The sequence below is a fragment of the Manduca sexta genome, chromosome 12 (assembly GCF_014839805.1).
Source record: "Manduca sexta isolate Smith_Timp_Sample1 chromosome 12, JHU_Msex_v1.0, whole genome shotgun sequence".
Classification (NCBI taxonomy): Eukaryota; Metazoa; Arthropoda; class Insecta; order Lepidoptera; family Sphingidae; genus Manduca; species Manduca sexta.
This window is the reverse complement of record NC_051126.1, coordinates 8,652,551-8,675,737: the sequence shown is the minus strand read 5'-3', so window position 1 is coordinate 8,675,737 and position 23,187 is coordinate 8,652,551. Positions and strand designations below refer to the sequence as shown.

The 23,187-nt window shown below is 34.7% G+C and overlaps 2 protein-coding genes across 5 annotated transcripts; one reads left to right on the top strand and one right to left on the bottom strand.

The window, feature by feature from the left end:
• Nucleotides 1–3,429: 3,429 nt before the first annotated feature.
• Nucleotides 3,430–6,180, bottom strand: LOC119188508 (transcription factor Adf-1-like). The gene is made up of 4 exons (XM_037437951.1): nt 6,082–6,180; nt 5,734–5,883; nt 4,402–4,543; nt 3,430–4,187 (listed from the first exon to the last, which is right to left on the bottom strand). The coding sequence occupies exons 2-4, from the start codon at nt 5,864–5,866 to the stop codon at nt 3,821–3,823; spliced, it is 642 nt and encodes a 213-aa protein (XP_037293848.1). The 5' UTR covers nt 5,867–5,883; nt 6,082–6,180; the 3' UTR covers nt 3,430–3,820.
• Nucleotides 6,181–11,656: 5,476 nt separating this feature from the next.
• Nucleotides 11,657–21,249, top strand: LOC115441512 (acylamino-acid-releasing enzyme). 4 transcript variants are annotated; one of them, XM_030166328.2, is made up of 15 exons: nt 11,657–11,740; nt 12,216–12,284; nt 12,528–12,739; nt 12,978–13,144; nt 13,372–13,520; nt 13,742–13,879; nt 14,163–14,292; nt 14,544–14,677; nt 14,961–15,144; nt 15,581–15,696; nt 16,125–16,272; nt 16,689–16,826; nt 17,013–17,310; nt 19,641–19,850; nt 20,345–21,249. In XM_030166328.2, exons 2-15 carry the CDS (start codon nt 12,264–12,266, stop codon nt 20,457–20,459), a joined length of 2,160 nt encoding a protein of 719 aa, XP_030022188.1. In that variant the 5' UTR covers nt 11,657–11,740; nt 12,216–12,263; the 3' UTR covers nt 20,460–21,249. The 4 variants fall into 4 exon arrangements, with proteins under 4 accessions (XP_030022188.1, XP_030022187.1, XP_030022186.1 ...); XM_030166327.2 differs by lacking the exon at nt 17,013–17,310 and adding an exon at nt 18,517–18,814 and having other exon boundaries at nt 11,690–11,740; nt 12,219–12,284; XM_030166326.2 differs by having other exon boundaries at nt 11,690–11,740; nt 12,219–12,284.
• The last annotated feature ends 1,938 nt before the right edge of the window (nt 21,250–23,187 follow it).

The following is a 23,187-nucleotide window of genomic DNA, read 5'->3' as shown; positions in this document are numbered from 1 at the left end:
ACATATTTAGGTACAAACTTTTTAATTAGTTGAAATGGAACGTGAGTAATGTGGTTGCTAACATATTTTGACACTGAAGTTTAATAACATTGTTCATAATATATTAATAAATCTTTAAAGGATTTAGTTTTTAGTATGAAGTACGCAGTAAACTCGGTGCCCTATAATAATAATTGGACTCTGTACACATTATCCAGTGTTATGGAACAAATTACAATTCCGTTATACATAATTGTTGCATAACTTTTAACCCAGCAACGCTTTCAAAAGTAATCAATTTTACCCGTTTTTGGTCCCATTAGTCATGGTGTGATGATATATACCCTATAATAGCCATCGTCAATAGATGGGCTATCCAACACTAAAAAGAATTTTCAATTCGAACTGGAAGTTCCTGAGATCAGCGCGTTCAAACAAACAAATAAACAAACATACTCTTCAGCTTTATATAATTATAGTATAGATAATGTATGGAAATTTTACCTGTTTCTATGATTTTAACTTTTAACTAATAAAACTATGTTAATTTGTAATAATTGTTACTTTGAATTACAAATGTAGATAATCAATAAAAGTAAATAGTAGTGATTGCAAAGGTATTTTATTTTACTAAGTAAAGAAGTTAATTGTTAATGCTGTTCTTTCTCCAACATCTTGATTCTCTATATTGTTCTCATAATTAATAATATCAGCAGTTGATAACTCCACTTCGATTGGAATTTCCTCTAACCTGTGATTCCGACAAATATTGTGCAAAACTGCAGTTGCAATTATTATTGCTTGAAATTTAGGTAAAGATAAACGTAATGTCAATTCAATCACAGGGAAGCGACGCTTCCATGTATCAAATGTCCTGAAAAAGATAATATAAATATTTCCTATTCCTCAGCAAAAGTTGATGGAATGGAGAAACGCCATAGTTCCTGTAAAAACGATGCAATTGCCCCTTGTTAGTACCTATGTAATAGTTCGATAGGTACAGTATTTTTTGTGAATAATATCAAAAATTATTTACCTTGTACATAGAAGTAACACGGATATACGGCATCAGTTTAACTAACAATGATTGGCAAGCAGATTTCGAAAGCCTAATCTATACATGAAATCAAACTCATCCAGGGTCTGCATGTAGTTCACGCTTTCATTACCCGTGATGAAGCGCGACTTTCAGTTTCGCTATCAGTATCGCTAGTCCCTCAAATCACTGTCGTCACTGTCACTAGAGAATATGGATATTTCCATTGCCTTTTGTTTCTTTTAAAATCAGTGTAAGCGATATTCAAAACATATGGAGTAAACTGAGGAATTGGTCCGATTGAAAAATGCGATTGTTTACAACAATCAAATCAAATGTCAAAACGGGTAGATAGAGTATTGGCAAGCGTAAACTGTCATTTTCAAACAGAGGGTAATCTATGATTTGTAATCCGTCCTCTCAAAGATCGATTATTGTTAGAGATAGCTTACTCAATCTATGGATAGGTTATTGGCATGCTTTATCCATAAAACGAATGAATTATCAGTCTTAGATAGCAGACATTCGATTAGGATTGGTTATTAATTTCGGGCGTTAGACTATAAAACAAAACACACAATTTTTTTAGTCATAAGCTGTTTTATTCGCCACTTTATCGTTTTAATAAGTAGGTTGGTGATAACAACGAGACGTAATAATAAATAACGTGCTTCAAATCACAAAACACAATGTACACACACATATATACTCACGCCTTTTGTCCCTGATGGGGTAGGCAGAGGTGCAACTGATGCTCCCGCTTCCCGCCGTGTGTATTCCGTCCCATGATGTGACAGAGGGCGAGTCTATCGCCGTATGGGTCACAAATCCCGAAGTCGGGCAAATATTGAGTAGGAAAACCTAATATTACTTTGCCCAAACCGGGGATCGAACCCTAGACCTCAAACATAATGTTTAAGATTAACATTATTTTGTTTCCACTTTCAAGAGCTATACACACATGTTAGTACGGCAAATTAGTAGCTGGTTATTTATATAGGTAGTTAGTACCTACTTACCTAGCGATTGTTTGTGGATTTGCAATATTATCTTTAACATAGTTTCATTGAGAGAAATTTTTTGAAAAGAAAGTGACTGCAAGTCTATACTTTCTATAGGTTTGCTTTTCTTCTCTTTTCTGCTTTCCTTAGATCATTTATTTATCAATAATTCATATTACTTAACATTAATTAAATAAATATTTATCTACCTACCTAAACTATTTTTAACTAACCAGCATGAAACTTGCATAAAATGTAAAGAAACTGATGAGTTCTAAGTTCTATGTTGAAGGGCTCCTCTTACTTAGCCCGTAATAAACTGATAAGCTCTTAACTGATTAAGAAAGACATTGCAGAATATGTCGTAGCATTTTTACTAGAATTGTATTTGTGTAAATAAGAGGGATGTGAGATTCCTTAAGTTTATGCGACTGATAAAGGGAAATTAGGTACAAATTTATATTCCTTAATGTTATCGATTGTGCAGGTGACTTTATTAGTTAAAATAAATATATTATTTAGGCAGAAATACAGTTTAAGAAGTTAAATAAATACGCGATATTTATCATGGATAGTATACATTTTGAATAAAACATGATCTTGTGAACATAACAAAATTAATTTTGAACATTTATTAGAATTTTAGAATTGATATAATAATATTAAGTACCTACTGTGTTTTAAAGCTATTAGTTATATAATAATATGTTTAGACAAGTGAAATGTCAACGAAAAAGCGCCTGCAACGTAAAATTTAATTCTCAGTTCTCAGGGCCTGACTAGTCACCACACAACATTTAATTATTTTTAGAATTAGATCATTGTGACAATCAATTTATCAATCAATCAATTTATTACACTCCACAATTGTTAAAATATAGTTTTACAAATTAAGAAAAGCACATAATTCTGGCCTCTGCAGGGTTTGGCAATATAAAAGAGTGGGAGCAACATTTCCTTAAAAATATATTGTCAAAGGAAGTTAACGTCGAAACTAAAGCCATTTTTGATCAGGTATGCTGACTTAATTACTTAGGTAATTGCTTTAACTTACGTCGACTGACAATCGGTGAAATGAACATCTCTGCATAGTAATAAACGTAGACCCTATTTACATAAAAAGCTAAAAGAATGCACAGAATCTTACGATTCTAAATACATACATACATAACATCACGCATTTTATCCCCGAAGGGGTATGCAGAGGCGCAACTAGGGCACCCACTTTTCGCCAAGTATGTTCCGTCCCATGATGTGATAGGGGGCGAGCCTATCGCCATATCGGGCACAAATTCCAGACTCCGGGCTGATACTGAGCAGAAAAACCCAAATATCACTTTGCCCGACCCGGGATTCGAACCCAGGACCTCAGAGCGCTATTGTACCGGACGTGCAATACAACTACGCCACCGAGGCAGTCGATACGAGTACGATTCTAAAGAACATGAAAAATATAAGGCTTAAATATAAGTAATTAGACATGCCTTACGAAAATATAAAATTATAATGATAAAAAGCTACACCCCTGTAGGTCAACTAAAAGCCGGTCGTACGCTGACGAATAGCTAGTTTAGTCCAACACAACATAGAAATGGCAGCTACTTGTAAGTTTGAACAATGTCATGAGTTTTTCGTCGTTAAACTGTTTCGCCTGGATACTGATCATACCTAAGTTTAATTCGGGAATCATTTATGTAGCTAATTCTATACATAAATCGTGTCAGGCTCTCCTCACTCATAAATATTAGACTGTAAATACCTATTCAACAAAATGTGTTCTTATATACTTCTAACTCCTTTTGATTCATTCTGTACCATTATATCCACAATCGCTTGTTGGCTTCGCGTATGGCAACTCTGTTTGGTTACCGAATTCGGCTTCGTAAAGAACTTTCTGTATTTTAAGTCTAGCGACGGCATTTTTTTTCGAATTCAATCTTTTTAGTGTCGGAGCGCAGCTTAGTAGAAATAGTTCATCAGGATCGGTTCGGTTGCATTGGCAAGGGTTATCTTCGTCAGTTGAGTTTAGGCGGAGTTTCTTCGGAGACGGTTGGGAATCTTCATCATCGTCGAACTTGTCGTGGTTGAAGGATGAGAGGTCAGGCAGGTTTGATATAGCACGTTGACGAGCTGCTTCTTCTTCTGCATCTGAGTCTTCGTCTTTTTTAGATCTATAAAAATATTTACAGGTATTTGAAATAAAAGAATAAAGATTTGTTTGTGCATATTTCTAGGATAATAAGTGGCTAATATGATATGAAAAAAATTCGCGAGATGTTTTCTCGTTGACAACCTATAAACTTTCTCCAAACATCTTAACAACGTTCCCATTTGTAATATTATATATGTATAAGATGTATTAAGAAATAGGATAATCATGCTTACCCTCCTTCTGGTTTCGGCTCAATGTGCGGCAGCAGGAACCGCATGGCATGATGATATGGCCACCGTGTGCGTCCGCCGTGCGTTCGTTGCAACTTTATGAATGAGTCTCGGAGGGATCTCCATCTTTTTTTGCACTCCGATTCTAAAACAAGACAGAAAATAATTAGTTTCCATCTTTATTACGTATAGCAAATAAAGTTCTTAATAACCCATATATCAACTTAGATGTTTATTTTCACGTATCCAACTAAAATTACCAAATTTGGGAGATTTTTTTTGGTTGAACGCTCATATGGAAGTTTAAAATTAATTTATGACTTATTTTGCGAGCATATAAATGAACTGCTCTAAACATCAACAAAGAACCAAATGTATTTTTTTTCGTCTCTGTATCAGGTACTGAAGTTTATATGTACTTTAATCTGATTTTGAAAGGAGCAACACCAAAGTTTCTTGTCTTTTCTACTCTGGTGATAATTGCTTTCCGGACTGGTGGTAGAGTTAACATTGACGGAATCTAAATAATTTATAACATTTTACGGGTTCAAATAAATCATTTAATTTCATATAAAAGTATAAAATTACGAAAGTTTATTAAGTATAGGTATGTACAATTCAGGTTTGCCTAATTTCTTTGTAATTATTTAAAAATATTTTATACAGCCACTTGTGTAACAATTTAATTTGGTGTTGATACAACTACCATTGTAGTAAAATTTCAAAATATCGATCTATCTTTCATACTAGAATTGACCTGGAAAGTTACGAGCAAAGAAAATTATAATATACTTATATTAAAAGTTCAGGCACAATACTTTATGGTTAAATAGGTGTCTAATAGGTCCGTTCATAGGCAGTAATTGGCATTTAAGGCTCCCTACCGAGCAAACGGCCTTGAGAATTCTTTCCATACTTTGCAGCGTACGGCTTGCGGGCGGGAATATGCAGACTTATGAATAATTTCTTTAAAAAATCAAGTTTTACGTTTACTTTAAATTATCAAACTAAAGATAACATTTTGTAGAAACATGAAGTTTTTTTTTATATATCTACATATATTATTATTATAAAGAAGAGAAGTATATGAGTTTGTTTGTAGGTTTGTAGAAGCTAATCTCTGGAACTACTAAACCGATTTTGAAAATTGTTTTAATAATAGCAAACTATATTACTCCCGAGTGCTAAAGGGTATTGTTTATCCCGCAAAAACCTTATTACGTGGACGGAATCATGGGCAAAGTGTATTATATAGGTACAACGCGAATAGACAACTTCTAAAAATACGGTTAGCGCGACATTTTTTTGGGTTTAGGATTTTAGCTACCTACTTACCAGACACATGGAGTGATTCCTGCACGTCTTTCCAAGCGTCGTCCCTCAGTTTGGTCTTATTAAATCCACTCACTGATTTGTCATACAATATTGGACGCTTTTCCACTTCTTTTATCAAATCTAGCTCATTCATATCTGAATAACAATTGTCTGAAAGCAAATGTTTTCTTAGCAAGTCATATTCGCGGTATTTTCAAAAAATATTTGGTACCATAAACAATGTTTAGTAATAGAACATTTGTTAGCATTTTATGGTCTTCTTGGAATAAAAATATACTTGCAAAATAAACAAAGATTAAAGGGCGTATAACGTTTAGATATGGTTAATTACTAGCTGTTAAAATATACCTGCTCAAATCTTTACTGCGGAAGCGTGTTCTTTACGAGAGATTTATGATTGTATCCTTATAAGTGTTAGGGTGTGTTAGTCACTCAGGTTTAGCGAATACTGTGGATTTAGGGTAAGTAAGGTGCCGCACGGTACGCGCGCGCCGTGCGTATCGAACAGCGCGGCCAATGCGGCGCGTCGCCGCGTATGTCACCAGCCATGCGAATATGATATTAATTACTTGTAAAGAAGGTACACATTAGCATGCAATTACTATAATGAAGAAAAACTACGTAGCCGAAGTCCCCAATTATGTGTAGTGTTTTAATCATGATGAATAACATTTTACATTAAACTTACACAATAAACTAATGTATGTAAAACATGAACTTACAAATGCCCATCGAAATGCTTAATGGGTAGTGAAATAGTTTCCTATTCCATTAAAAAATATTATTTGGCATGGAGGAAACTTAATTCGTAATTATGCTTTTTATTCTTGGCACAGGACACGTTCTTCTAATTCAAAGTAAATTATGTAGGTACTTAAGTATATGAATCTGCTTATGTAGGTATCTATCATTTCGGAATTATCTAGAAAACTTCAAATTGTTTGGATCAGGCTAAAAGCGCCATACATCTTTACTCGAATATTAATTAGTTAATAAAAAGTTCACAAACAAACGATTGTTCCTTAACAAATTAGTAGTGCTGACGATAATATTATATATTAAGGTCAGGTGGGGCAAGTGCGCCGACGGGGTAAGTGCACCTGCCCTAAAAAAATCGAAAACTATGGATTTTATACAATTACCGCAATCTTATATCTATGCTACTAACTGAAATATAGTTCCACTAAAAAACATAATTCATCATCATTCGTTCATTTTAATACGATTTATTCGCCATTTTATTTTAAGTGTCTTAGACCCGTAAACAGAGATGACCCCGTAAAATATAACATCAAATATTTCAAGATATTTAACATATTTCTGTAAACCAGTAAGGTGAACACATAGTTTAAACCTTTTATTTTAACTTCCTGCCTGAATTTTATTTATATATACTAAAATAAAGGATTTTTTAGCAATGCGAAAAAAATGTACCTCAAAATTGTCGAGTAGGGCAAGTGCGCCACAATTAATAATCGTATGGCGCACTTGCCCCTGATCCATATATAAACAACCTTTTTTGAGAATATGTTTTACTAACATGAATTATTATTATTAAAATGTTAGACTTAACGGTATATTTTTTTGTACTCAAGGTATTTTGTTTTGAGCCGACTTAAATAAAAGGGCGTATTAGTTAATTCATCGTATATTTGTTGTTTTAGATAGTTCGTTTTTAAAAAATAAAAACTGAAATACCTTGGTCTAGAGCAACTTTACGTGAAAAGGTTGCAAATGTTCGATCAGGCACGTTATCTGGGTATAATGCAGCTAAAACATATCAAATATCATAAGGTCAAATTCTAAGTAATTGAGTTATAACGCATTCAAAATCGTTAATTCCTACATTTTTGTATGTTTTCTTTAGTTTTTAGAAATAAAATGGATTTCGTATTAGGGTACTATTTTTTTATTCCAGCATATCCGCACACAAAACTCTAATATTAATACCTAAATATAGAAAAAGAAATTGTATAATGTTTTGAAGCCCTGATTTACAAATATATGGCGCACTTACTCCGAATTTGATTTGACAGCCATAGTTTGTTATAATATTGAGTGATTAAAAATTATCCAAGAGCAATGCGAGTAAAACCTATTTCTCTATGGACTAAAATGAGTGTTTTCTTTATAATGTTTCATATTGGCGTTTTTTGTACACAGGCGCACTTACCCCATTTCCGGAGGCAAGTGCGCCTACTTCCATTTTTACTTTGAGCAATATATTATTAATTTATGGTCCGATTTCCTTGAATGGCTATAGATTGTTAACACAAAATACCAAATATTCTTAAATTAATAAAATTACATTCTTAAGTCAGCACAAAAGAAATTATTTTGCATTGAATCCAGCTATGAAAAATTTATGGCGCACTTCCCCGACTGACCTTATATTTTTTTAATAAAGTGTAGGTAGTTCGGATATACATGAAATTATTATTGACTTTAAGGGATAATACAGGAAAATAATCAAGTCTTGGGTGTTATATTTTAATTTTTAATTTAAAAGTGGTTGAGCCATTGCTTAGCGAAATTTATCTAAGTAGAGAACGAAATAGATCAGCACGGCCGGTGTAGTACCACAGTCTTACGAAAAACGGACGAGAATTGATATGTCTTGATTGACTTGCGCAAAATATTATGACGGGTGGCTCATGCATTATTCTTTCTAATAGAGCCAGCCGTCAACATAAAAGATGAAAGTCCTACGCAACAGCTCACAGCGGATGAATTATAGAAAGTAATTACAAGTTTCAACCTTCAACCAATAAATTTGATAGGGTAGTACATGTGACGCGCGCATTGTATGCGTTGCACGAAAGAAACAGTCGTATGATGTTTGGTCGACACTTTTACTTCAATGCGATAATAAATCTTATCAATCTGTTTTGGGCGGATGTGGAGTAATTTTAAAAGTTTTTATTCAACTTCAACCATATAAATGCTTGATTTTGTAGATACCTATATTTTTATATTTATTATGAACTCAACTAAAACATTGTCCTAAAAATAGTCATTAATGTGTAACATTTAAAATATACTACATCATTTAATATTTAGCAAAGGTTACGTACATATATTTGAAGGGTGTGGCCGCAAAAATATAAATAGCATGTTTATTTTAAGTCGCTTTGCATAAAATGTTTCATTTAAACAATTTTGAACATTATCCAATGCTAACCTCTTTTTTGGCATATTGCCAAATCCATGTGTAGATAGGTAGCTTATGCTAAGCATGTATTTGTGTGTACCTACTTTTTTACAATTGCCATTTACCAGCAGTAGGTAGTAACTAATGGCTGCCATACATAGTACGGTCCATCGGAAAGGTCCACCAGTGCACCTGCACCGGTGGACCTTATTACTATGATACCACACACATTGCGGTCTACCGGCGCAGGCATACCTATGCCTGCGCCGGTAGACCGCAATGTGTGTGGGAATAGACCTGTGCAGATTTTTATTGTATTTTTGCGGTCTATCGGCGCAGGCATACCTGCACCGGTGGACCTTTCCGATGGACCGTAGCATGTATGGCAGCCATAACTGACCAAACCCCTTACCTCTGGGACGATTGGGTGTTATGTGGTTAACAGTTTTACGAGTCCTTCATAAGTAGGTATCTAAGTTCCAATTTTTTAAATGATAATAAGTGAGTATATTATATACGCAGGCATACCTATGCCTGCGCCGGTAGACCGCAATGTGTGTGGGAATAGACCTGTGCAGATTTTTATTGTATTTTTGCGGTCTATCGGCGCAGGCATACCTGCACCGGTGGACCTTTCCGATGGACCGTAGCATGTATGGCAGCCATAACTGACCAAACCCCTTACCTCTGGGACGATTGGGTGTTATGTGGTTAACAGTTTTACGAGTCCTTCATAAGTAGGTATCTAAGTTCCAATTTTTTAAATGATAATAAGTGAGTATATTATATTACGCCCATACAAGTTTAATAGCTCGTACTTGCGTTATTAGAGCACCCAATAAACATAGAGGCCTTTGACTGGAACTAGAAGTGGTGTTTTTGTTTAAACAATAATTATTCATCACCATAACGAAGTTATATGCACTTAAAGAGAATAAATTGAAATAAGAATGCTAATCGTTACTTACATTAATCATGTGTTTTCAGGTAGACGCTAAACTTCCTGTACCTATTCTTACCATTTGTTTAAGGGAGCCACTGCTACAAGTAAGCTTATCATCCAGATATACCTACTAGTAACTAGATGTTTAATGACTCGGTAAATAGATTGACGGAGCGCGAATAGACTCGTACTAAGTACTTACTTGATAACATAAAAATTCTTAAAATTAATCACACATCATTTATAGTGTTATTTTTCCTATGTTTTATTGTGGAATGAGTGATAAGAGCCGCTGTGTTGTGTTTATGTATCCAGTCCAGCAAAGGGTAAAGTCTTGCTATTTGATACGATGGCCGTTCGCCTTGTCGGCGGTAAGTTAGAGAAGGGGAACCTTCTCGTCCGCCCTTCGTGGCTTCCACCTGTCCAGAGTCCAGAGTGTACGATCTGGTTAATATGTGCGTGAGTGCGGTGAGTTGAGTGTGTGCTTTGAGTGGTGGAGCTATTGCAGGGGCAATGGAAGCACTACGGTAGCAAGTCTTTCAACTTGAAATATTTTAATATAGCGTCAAAAGTTATTAGAGTAGGATAGTGAATTTATCTTGCAGCAGTATAATATGTTATGATTACTAAATTATTTTGGACTACAATTACAATTACATAGTTAAGTTTTTATTATACTGTTCAACAAAATTGTTAGCTCATGTCATATCCTCTTGCTACGCTAGCGCTATTGTAGTGGGTTTTTGAGTTGTAATTTGCTGCTTTTCGCTAGATACTTTTACTTGTCTGACGTCTCTCATAGATGGTGCTTTTCAATATAATATATTATAATTTTCTATGATAGTGCTTCTTTCAGAGGCACCGACTCCAAAATTGGTATCCAATATATACTTACCTGTTATGTGAAATTATTTTTTGGTTTTGAGTGGTTTTTGAAGGTGGTTTTTTGTGTTAGTAAAAAATAGACTGTCGCGATGGCGTAGTTGTGTTTCGCTCACGATACGACTATCGCGCTGAGGAGTTACACCTCTGAGTACCACTGAAAAGAGGAAAAGGTGTGATGATATATATGTATGTATGTAAGAAGTAGAATCAACGAAACCCAACGCAAAACACAACTAATGTGTTTCGCTCGCAGTACGACTATCGCGCTGAAATGTTACACCTCTGCCTACCCCTGAAAAGGGGAAAAGGTGTGATGCTATATGTATGTATGTAAGAAGTAGATTCAAGTAAACCTAACGCAAAAATGCAACTGATATATTTCGATCATAGTACAACTATCGCGCTCTGGTGTTACATCTCTGCCTACTCCTAAAAAGGGGAAAGTGTGATGCTATGTACATATATGTATGTATGTGAGAAGTAGAGAACTAAACCCAACCTAAAACTCAACTGATATGTTTCATACACAGTACGACTATCGCGCTGAAATGTTACCCCTTTACCTACGCCTGACACGGGGAAAAGATGTTATGCTATATGTATAAGTATGTCAGAAGTACACTCAACCAACCTCAATGCAAAAAGATAACTAAAAACGTCATAGGAAAGCTAAATTCGCGATTTCGTTTCCTTGGTCGACATAATTATTCTAGTTTTTTTAGTTTTAAAACCAAACTACTGAAGCGATGTTTGATTTTTGATGATGATTTTTATGGGACCAATCTGGAGAAATATTCGTTCGAATAAAAAAAGATTTTTCCAAATTGGTTCATAAATGAGTGAGTTCCGAGGTAACAAACATACAAAAAAAAATCACGTCGAATTGATAACCACCTCCTTTATTTGAAGTACATAGTCACTTGTCAAACTGACATTTGGCCGATGGTTTCCCGTCAAGTGTCATATTTGTACAAGTACTTGCTTGTCACGTTATGTCAGCAATAAATGTCAGAGCCCGGCAAGTATCGGTACGTTGTGTTTTCGGTTTATTATGTTCTGTCTTGTAAATAATAAACATTATACTATTTAGTACACCTGGCGTGGCATTATTTTGGTTATTCAATCGAGAGTTAACCTGCAAAGACAATCACATTGTTTAAATTAACTTGAAAAAGAACCGCGGTAGGAAACATTTTTGTTCTATTATATTATACCAAAGCAACGCAGCGCTTGCCGCTTGCTTTTCTTTGTACAGCATCATTTAGAGATACGTAAATATACGTAATACTTGATACCTAAATTATTCCAGGGAGGGACACTCATTTAGTTCATTTAAATTACGTCAACATTTGGTGTAATATAATACTATCATGTTCTACATCAATAATTTTATCACACAAAAATATACAATGTTACAGTGCTACATTTATTTACTTAAGTATAATCATGTTTAAATATGGTTAAGCATTATGATAATAACATGTAATTGTTTTACATTTTCAGTAGTATTCCAAAGCAATTATTAGAGGTTTGTGTGGAGTGCTAGCTGAAATGTTAAAAATGTCTTCTCAGGTATCACATTGTTAATATTATAAAATGGAATTATGAACACTCATTGTACTTAAATCAAAATAACATATTGTTTAATATTTTACATATTCCATTAAATTATGTTTAATATAAAACACATCAGATTAAATTTTAACCTTATCTTAGTTTCCTAGTTTCATTATTTAAGGTTACTGTTATTATCAACTTACATTTTATTGTGATTTATATCCTTCCAAACAATGTAAATTGTATATATATTTTCAGCTAGAAAATATAGTAAATGCATATAAGACATTGTCGAAGATACCGTCCGTGGCTGGTGCTAAATTAAACAACAAGGCAAATAAAATAACAGCAAACTGGTCTGTTAGAAACTTAGACAAAGGGAAGAATACAAAATACTCATGCAATTACCTATTAAATGATGAATTTAGCGTTATTGCTGAGAGTGAGTTTGGAACTGATGTGAGCAATGAGTGAGTATCAAATATTCTATTTTCTTCTTTACAGCATAACTCAATACAATATTTTGTATTTTGATTAGATGTATAAAAAACCATGTAACTTATATGCATCAATATACCAATGTGATGTACCAATTTTAAAGACATTGTAATTTATATAATGATTGGACCTATTGGTTAATTTCAGACAAAAGATTTTCGTCATTGAGTGGTATAAAAAAATGAATTATTTATTTTGACTTTTCCTTAGATTGCTGTCAGCGGTATCACCTAAAGAGACATTCAAGGCTATAGTGCGTGAGGAAAAGAATGGGAAAGACTCCAAAAAGCAATACTTGGAGGTGTGGAGTAAGAGTACTCTAGCACACTCCTTAGATCTAACTGCACTGGATGTTCATGGAGATGTTTATGCAGATTGTAAGAATATACGAAATGTTCTATCTGTAAAGAATATGACTGAACCACTAATATACAAAGCAATAATTTGTAAAAAAATAATCGTAAAATTTTGTTTACTTAAAAACAAAGTTTACTGGCATTACCTTTCATTTTGAAGTCATATATAAAGTATTTTAATTACTTATTTACAACTACTTATATTTTTTGTATAAGTACTTAAATGGTTATACTTATGTTGATTGTAGCGGAATTCGGCAGTCTAGATTGGTCTCAAGATGAGAGTGCTATTGTGTATGTTGCTGAAAAGAAATTGGCAAAGAGTGAACCATACATTAAGCGAAAAGGTGAAGATAAGTCTAAGGGAGATCAGAGTGCAGAAAATGCGCCTAAGAAGGTATAATTATATTTAAACGATTTATCATGGAAGACATAAATATGCAAGTTTATGTTGTTTGCTCCTGACTTTTATTTAGACAATAAACTCGGACTGTATATTTAGAAAATGATGTTCTGGTGTTGTTTTATGGCATATTCAAAACTGCTACACAATAATTTGTTTTCTAAAGCCTTGAAATATTTTTTTATATAATATAATGAATGATTGTTTTATTACAGGGAGAAGAATTTATATACAGACAAGATTGGGGCGAGCAGTTAGTGGGTAAACACTCGTCTGTCATTGTTATGTGTAAAATTGAGACTGAAACAATTACAGTACTTGAGGGATTGCCTGAAGATTGGTGTCCAGGACAAGTATGAAAGCAAAGTTTAATTTATAAATTTTTTAACAATTATTAAATATTTAAGGATTTTTGTGTCAGTAGATTTGATACACAGACCAATTAGTAAAATACCACTATTTTTTTAATAGAAAGTATATATTTTTTTTAATTATTATTGTTTAATAAAATGGAATATTTATACTCAGCTCTCTCTATGGATATGAGGCACTATGAATACAAAAAAAACATTTTTTTTCAATTATAATATATAATAATAATGTCAATATGTTTAATTTTTTTTTAATATCTTTTAGGTGCGTTTCACTCCGGACGGGCTCGGCGTGGTGGGCGTGGCGTGGCCCACCGAGCCGCGCAGACTGGGACTCATCTTCTGCACAAATCGTCCCAGCTTCATATTCGCACTTACCCTCGACGGAAACTTAAGTAAGTGGATATGATAAGAAAAAATTGCATTGAAGGTTTATAACTATCATAACGTGTCGCCGTGTTAGTTATTATTTTTTTCAGTGCTTCGAATCTATATTTTTTTTTATTCTACTTTTGTCAATTAGTTATAATCACAGTAATCAATCTGTAGGTATTTCTGTACAACTTGTACATTTATTGTATTTTATCTCTCGGCAGAAGTAATTCTTCTTTTACTAACATAGAAACACCATTGCACATACTTCCAGAAAAATTATCCAAAGAAGGCGTGTCAGTCCGATCCCCGAGGTTCAGTCCGAATGGGGAACTGGTGTGGCTGCAACGGTTGGCTGACGGGCCGCATCATGCTTGCCATCAAATCATACGCATGCAAGACTATGCAGTAAGTGCCAGCTTGCCTTAAACATTCTGTTTGCAATATTTTAAAAATATACCAGATAGTTCCAATACTAAGCTAAACCGTACATGTATTAAGTAAGAAGTAACAGACGCTATCGTATGTTAATTACCTGAACAAGAAATTGTAAATAAAATATATTATGTTGTTTTTATGATAATGATAATTTGATATAAAGGGGCAGGAGGAAAGCTAAACCACTTTTTAGATGAAACAGTTGCCGTTAACATCATGGTTGAGATATATTATGATAATCATTTTATTACAGAACTCTGACAACTCGTCAACATTAATAGACATAGTAGAGACAGAGAAGGAAACGACGAACAATGAGAAATTCCACGGCGTGTACTGTCTGGGCTTCCCGGGGAAGTGTTTCAGCGCCGACGGCAAGCGACTAGTGTTCTCCACGCCACAACAGAATGAAGTTAGGAGCTACGTTGTTGATGTCGGTACGTAAGGTTAATTCACTACCTCATGCTTGACAATTAATATTTCCAACTCCTCCTTATCTTTCTATGACAAATTAGTTTTCCCTGCGACTCGACGGGCTTCACTAGTCGGTGTCATAAAATGCGTGCTACTGCCGGAGTTGTAGTGGTCGGTGTGAGGACGGGAAAGTTCCTACCTTATGCTTTCGAATTCGCAAATAAGTATTCAAAACAATATAACTTAGGTTTAGGTTTATAAAATAAAATATAGCCTATGCGAATAAGTGAAAATTTAGATTTCTATTTGTTAAAGATTTTTTAGTAATATATGGGTAAGGAGATAACTTGATGGCTGAAACAGATAAGATGGTGGTAACTATGTGGACAGAAGGGAACATGAGAGTCTATCTAGACAATATTTATATTAAGGAAGCTCATTTTGAAAATTCAATTGCAGAAAGTGGAAGTATAGTGGACATATCAAATAAACAAGCAAAAGGATCCACATCAGTATTGGACGTGAGATCTGACGTCATCCTTGCAGCATACTCTAATATGACGTCACCATCACAGGTATTGCACAGAAAGCTATCACTACTGTAGATATGGTACTTCACATAAATAGTTATACTTATTGAAGTCGTTTCGCTAAGGTGTATGAGCAAATTTTACCTATATATATTTTTGCAACTTCATGTCGTGCTGGATATGTTACTTGGTTAATAGAAGTACTATGTCAACTCGATTTTTAGATGTTAAGTTCATAAGGCGCAGTAATAGTACTATAATGAAAAAATATTTGACAAGAGGAATTTTTTTGCACAATGAAATTATTTTACAATTAATCATTAACACTCATTCACACCACATTAGGCTTAACCTGTCCAATGGTCACAAGTAAATATTTACATAATTTTTTGTTATAAAGTAAATAAAAATATAAGGCTTACAGCTAGCTAGTCTGTTCTGGAATGTATTGTGTGTAATGTCATACATTTTAGTTGTACATTGCCCGGTTGCCGGCGCAAGGTTCAGAGGCGGGTATCAAATGGATTCCTATTACTAAGCCACCGGCTGTACCGGAGTCAGTAGCCAACTCCTCTGTGCAGTATTTAGAACTGGAACATGCTGACTCTACTGATAGCGTTAGTAAGTAAATACAATTTATTATTTAATTAATATTTTAATGTTTTTTTTTTTTAATATATTGGTACGCCAGACATCTTGCTGCACCTGATGGTTAGTGAAATGGGATTCGAATCGAGCGATGGCTGAAGAAGGATGTAAATTTGTTCCTCACCAGTTAACTAATTACGTCGGCCTGTTTGAAACCAGATATACACAGGCTGATCCTGGACTGTAACACACTTACGTAGGCCATTATGTCGGGTATACACCATATATAAGGTGGTGGCTATCTAGGCGAATACAGGCATTCTACCACATAATGATCAAATTTATCAATATGATTGTGAATGGTATGCTTTTTGACCTTTGCATGATTAGCGTACTTATAAAAGTAACTTTTGCAATATTAGTAAGTTTTATGAATCACTTCTTTACAGAGTCATTCTCTGCGCTCTACTTCGCACCGAAAGTGGATGAGGACAAAAAATTGCCTCTAATAGTGTGGCCACACGGCGGACCGCACTCGAACTTTGTCAACGCATATTCTTTAGAAGCAGCCTTGTTCAATATGTTGGGTAATATACCTCTTTATATTATCTTACTATACGTGATTATTTGTGGATGAACCAAATGTATTAGTCAATTTAAATAACGTCTTGTATATTATCCTAAACCTGTTTGGTGAAAAATATTATTTGGCCTTTTTAAAGTGCATGATATATTTATATGACAAAAAAACTAAATTATCTCCTTCACCGCAGGTTTCGCGAGCGTTCAAATTAACTACCGCGGGTCGACGGGCGCGGGTCAGGCTTGCGTACAATTCTTGCCGAGAAGGGTCGGCGATACTGACGTCAAAGACTGCAAATTAGCCACAGATGAGATTCTAAAACGATATCCCGTGGACGCGACAAAAATGTGTTTATTCGGGGGGTCGCATGGCGGGTTCCTAGTCACGCACTTGAGTGGCCAGTACCCTGATTTATATAGAGTTGTTGTCAGCCGAAATCCTGTCACAGATGTCGCTAGTATGTTCAACTCCACCGATATTGCCGATTGGTGAGTAAATTTTTTCGGATGTCTGATCGTTATGAATGAAAACGTGAATGTGCGCTTATTATCTATGATTTTAAAATATAATTGATGTATAAAAATCTAACGAATTTGGGCCTTTGCGCACTGTCTACACGCCGCGTTAATGTTATCCTGACCGTTATTTAAAATCAATCTTATGTCAAGGTGTTTAGGAAGCGTTTTGAAAATGAGTGCGTGTACGGTGTACATCAGCTGCACACGACTTGTGTGGACACCGCTTGCGAGCCGTGCCGGGAAGGAAGGTTACAATAACTGTTCGTGAGCGGCGCGCATTATTTAATGTATATCAGCTGGTTCCTCGGTGACGTAGCTTAATTGCCTATGCCGTACGTCTACTGCGCTCAGGTCCCGGGTTCGGGGCCCGGATCGGGCAAAAAGTTATGACTCTGTTTTTTATCGTAACAAACACTTGGTTAGGAAATTGGTGGTGTTAATACCCCGCGCCTAAGCACGTATAAGTCGTTGGTCCTGCGCCTGATCTCTCTCTGACTATGTGATCTGCTGTCTCACCGGACTGTGAGAGTGAATAAACAGAGTTCATCTGTGTATTGCGCACATACTTATGCACTATATTTTTTGCGTAGCTGAATGATCTCCATTGAGATTGGCCGCGGGAGCTGACATTCGGCTAAGAGATACTAGCCGGTTAAAAACTTAGGCATATAACCACGTGGTGTATTCTAACTGTAACTACAATAACTTACAAGAAGAAATTCTCCACTACGTTATAATTTGCTCACGTTGTTTGGCGGCTACCATACGCTAAGATGAATATGTGGCTTACATCCAACGATTCCAAAAAAATCTGCGGGGCTTATGAATTAGAAATTATCATGAATAAGTCAAGATTTATAATTATTATTAGCGGTTACGTTTCTGTCTCTAGGTTTAGTACAAATATCGTTTTTTTTTTGTTAAATAAATACGTAAGTCTGACGTGCGCCTGCGTTTATTGAATTATACCTACGTTGCGTTTCCGCTGAACGACTTAAACTTGAATTGTAAATATTTAAATCTAAAACATAGTCATGAATTAAATTGAGCTATCAATTGGTTCTATATTTTGTGACAGCTACAATATTTAAAAAAAATATATGTATTGTGATTTTATAATATCCATAGAAGTAATTTATATTGTAAGTTATTAACTTTCAATAACCTTATCGATAGGATTTGCATCGGCTCGCATAAATTACCGCGGATCCATCGGTTATGGAGACGCACGCGTCCGCTCTCTGATTGCACACGTGGGCGTGTACGATGTTCAAGATTGCTATCTCATTCTAACCAACTTATTAGAAAGAGATGAGAAATTAGACGGAAAGCTACTGCTTTATGGAGGCAGTTACGGCGGATTAACAGTGGCACATTTAGCTGGTCAATACCCGGACTTGTTCAAAGCGATGGTTTTACGCAATCCGTTGATAGATTTGGCCACTAAAGGTCATTACGCGGATAATTCTGACGGGTGAGTTACAATTGTACAAAGTTTAGTTCGTAAACAGTGTGTAGATGTAGCTTCATATTTCATTACAACTGAAATACTTGACTTCTTATCGGATTATTAAGATTGTAAATCCTTTGTCGACTACGAATTGTTGGATGCAAGTTACACAATTTTTTTGTGATAGGTTGGTTTCTTATGTTTGATACATTGTCTAATAGGAAATTATACGAAAAACAAATTCTTCTATGAAATAGCATCAAAATTGATTGAAAAATAAAGCAGTTATTCATATTTGAAATATTTTTGTGGGCAAAAGTGGAGGATATTAGGTTTATAGCGCTATCTCTTTCTCACGGACGCAGTGTAATGACGTGACGTTACAGTTTGCTATCACTTATTTGACAACTACCCCTTCCATCAAATTTTAAAGCTTTGTAACTTATTTATAATGGCATGTTAATCAGAAAATTCTTTTTCGTTAGATTTTGGATTTGTATATTTAAAAAAAAAGAATTCATCTTTTCTATTAGAGAACGACGTTAAAAGTTCTCACCATATCGTTATAATCTTTGATTTTTGCATCAGTTAATAGTATATAAATGAGGCGCGACAACTAGAAAGCATTTATTTAGATTTAACATATTTCTCGATTATGGCATGTATAGCAGAACCAAGAAAGTGAATAATCTCTTTTAGGGGCGCAAATTTTTTTTTTTACTTAAAGTTAACTTTGTCCGTACAAGAATTTAGTTCCATATTTAACCACAACATGTCGAGTTTTTTAATTTTCTAGACACGCTACACAATCAAAATATCGGAAAAGTCATAATCGTCAACCCACTTGCAGGTGCGCAGTAGAAGCGGGCTACGAGTTCACAGAGCAAGGTCCCGTTTCTGAAGAGCAGCTCATCGCTATGCGGAGGTGCTCGCCGCTCATACACGTGCATAAAGTGAAGGCTCCTACTGCTTTGATGTTAGGCAGTGGAGACAAACGCGTGCCCCACTACCAGGGTCTGGAGTACGCCAGGAGGCTGCGGGCCAATGGAGTACCTACGAGGTGAGGAAATCTTTATATTCGTGATGACGTGGATGTTAGAAGTCGTACAACGCATAGTCCGAAGATCCAAGCTCTATGGTATTCATAATCAAATCAGTTTCAATAGTAAACCTTAAGATCATAGTAATTTGAAGTCATAATAATTAAGTACATGTTTATATTCAAAAGGCGTTTACTATTTTGTGTGTGAGTTTCGTTTTTGTATCCAGATTGTCAACTGTTTATATGAATATTTCAAGGATACATGAATATGTACGGAATTGTAATGGAGATGAAAGCACTAGTTAGCTTTAGAAATATACATTTGACATTAGGTTATACAATAGTCAATTGTTTTTTTTTCACAAGTCATAAATTACACATCATCTAAAATCTGAGAATTTATGCATAGTAATGTATCGATATAGCATAAATTCAGCACACCAAAATATAAAATTGCCTTAGCAAGTCAACGCTCGAAGAACATGTTAAGTGAACTAAATCAATCTTTTCAGAATATATATGTACGACGATAACCACTCGTTGTCGTCGACGCCGGCGGAGATGGACAATCTCATCAACAGTGCTCACTGGTTCCTACAACATTTGGAATGTAGAGCTCAAACTTAATTATATGTTGAAAAATGTTACATAGTTCTGTTTCACAACTTCTGGAGTAAATGCTACTCGCCACAAATATATAAGCCGACTAAATACAAAGGTCACACACTAATCTATGTTCCTAAATAAATGGAAGTAAATGTGCATTACCTACATTAGCCGTTTAATGCAATAACCGTCAAATAAAATTTATTTAGAACTTGTGAAACGGGCCCTTAATATAGCAATATTAATGATGATGTTTTATAACACTTTTATGGTAAGTTGTTTCTTAATCTAAAAAAAATCAATACAATAAAATAAATAAAAGCTCTTTAAGTGATGATGTTTTCTCATATTCAGTTGAGAATTCATTCATTTAGACTCATGCCAAATAATGTTCCTTATACTACCGCACACTTTTCTCCTACTATCAGCGTGAGTTAATATCACGTACCTATAAAAATTGTTTAGCTGATTCTATTGTACCAAATATTGTGTATAAAATATTTGCATAAAATTATAAACTTAAAAGTATAATTAATAACGCCTTGTAATAATTAATACATTTGTCAATTTCGCTATTCTGTATTGTTAGATCACATTTATGATCATGTATGGAGCCTTAAAAATCATTATATTTTTATACGGAAATATCCAAAGACTTGACGGTTGTCTGTGTCATTTATAAATACTGTTGGTAAGTAATATTTGTACCAATTTACGTTTTTTCATATAACTAGTTTAAATAAGAAATAACTATGCATCTAATTGTCAATTATTGTTTTATATATTTCAATAAATCAAGTTAATAAAGCTATATTAGTCTTTATTTAATAACAGTACATACCCCTTTAACAATATTTTTAGCAAATTAAAATATTCAATACAATATCAACGAAAAGAAAAAAAACACAAGAAGCCTAAAACGTAATTAGCGTAAGCAGCAATAAAATAACACGGGTAGCTCTACTTAACATGTCAATCATTCGCGTAATTTTATTTGGATACTGCAGGAAGCAATGGAACAGTAAGGTGTTAATAATTATGTTGTATGTTATATTTTTTTTTCTTTTCCGTTTGAGGCAATTAAAGAGGGCTTATTGTGTTATATTTGATACCTAGCTCACCTCCAATATGATGCGATGGTAGGAGTTTTAGGACACTATTGGAAAAGTTGGGAGGAAATTTGGGGAGTAGAGGTTGGACGAAAGACAGGAGCATTTTAGGGTGGGTAAAGGGGAAAAAGAAAGGAAATGTTCAAAAGTCCTTATATGCCTCGATGTGAATATATAACCAAGTAGTAAACACACTGAACTGTGTGCCTAGGGCCGCGGCAAACGGCGGCGGACGTAGACGCCAATAAATAATCGAGGTCTTAAGTAAAAGAGTTTTAACATTTATTTTTCATGACACAGTAATTGGCACACGAGTCTCTCAGTAGTCCGTCCCTACTCCACGATATGAGACCTTGAAAATAGGACGAAACTCGAAAGGCTTTGAAATAAGCTGACAGTATCCCGTTTCCTTTAGCTCGTCTTGATGGCAGCGCTATCGCACCCCCTTACAATAATCCTTGGTTAAATTTAGAAAATAGTTCAAACATACTCTACTGTTCCAACCAACATCGCGTTCAAGCTCAACCCTTGTATTCTATGACAGGTGTAAATGACATATGGTCTACACGGATGCCGCACAAGTGACGCAATGACCAGTGGGGTGGTCGGTCAATTTGTCCCAGCAATTAGGATCAAGTGTTTATTGCAACTAATGGCACTTGAAGTTGGGAAGGAACGTATGCATCTATTTGACTGTTGGTTTTTTCGAAGGGTTTAAGTCTGAGTATCGCTTCCGTTATGTAAGTTTGTTTATTCTTGTGTTTTATTCGACAAATTGGAGAGAAAAGTTAAGGACAATCTAGTGCTACCCTTGATAAATGCTTTCCTTCTGTGACTTTCGATTAACAGTTCTTGGTAGTTCTTGGTTCAGCACTAAGGCACCAAATTGCGTTCATCATAGATATTTTATGGCCCAGTAATTATTATACTGACAACTGATTCAAATTTTTTCTAATCTAAACCTTTTAGAGTTTACTTGAGTTCGTTTCCAGAAAGGTTTCATATAAGTCGGTAAGATTTTACTTACTTTAATGCTTATCAAACAGCGACACACGAACTTAAAGGTGATTAGAACATAGAATTCTTAAGGTCATTGATTGACCTCTGTGCCTAGGTTAATGGAATACAGTATACGCAATAATCTATTATGGAATCTGTACGTGATTCTTCAGTCAATTAAATACTTAAAAGATGTATTAAATCAACAAGAGCTTATAAATTTTAACAGACAACGTTACATAGAGGTTAATGACAAAGAAATTGTTTATGATAGCATTACAATAATCACGCAATATATTTTGTTTACCTTTTCTTCCCTGGTTCATTATCTTATACAGAGAATTGCCCAAAATCTTAGTCAGGGAGGCCTATTTCGCCTATGGGGGCAAATCAGTCAAATCAAATCAATAATTACGGGCATTCTAATCTAGGGACATTATTAATAATCATATAAGTGAATAGGCCATTTTTGGCTCTTTTATCTTTCTTTAGATTAGAACGCTCGTAATGCAAAAATACGGATATGTCCCTGAAGAAGGAATAGATCACCCTGATTATACTATTAACGTATTTTCTATTTAACTATTGTGTTAAGCAGTTCTATTGTATTAAGTTAATTTTAAAAGAAATTACTGCTCTTA

Coding starts and splice junctions, on each gene's coding strand:
- LOC119188508 (XM_037437951.1), bottom strand. CDS start 5,866: ATGAATGAGCTAGATTTGATAAAAGAAGTGGAAAAGCGTCCAATATTG. Junction 4,544..5,733: donor GGAATCACTCCATGTGTCTG/GTAAGTAGGTAG, acceptor GTCTTGTTTTAG/AATCGGAGTGCAAAAAAAGA. Junction 4,188..4,401: donor GAGCCGAAACCAGAAGGAGG/GTAAGCATGATT, acceptor ATATTTTTATAG/ATCTAAAAAAGACGAAGACT.
- LOC115441512 (XM_030166327.2), top strand. CDS start 11,705: ATGTCAGCAATAAATGTCAGAGCCCGGCAAGTATCG. Junction 13,880..14,162: donor AAGATTGGTGTCCAGGACAA/GTATGAAAGCAA, acceptor AATATCTTTTAG/GTGCGTTTCACTCCGGACGG. Junction 15,145..15,580: donor GAGCTACGTTGTTGATGTCG/GTACGTAAGGTT, acceptor ATTCAATTGCAG/AAAGTGGAAGTATAGTGGAC.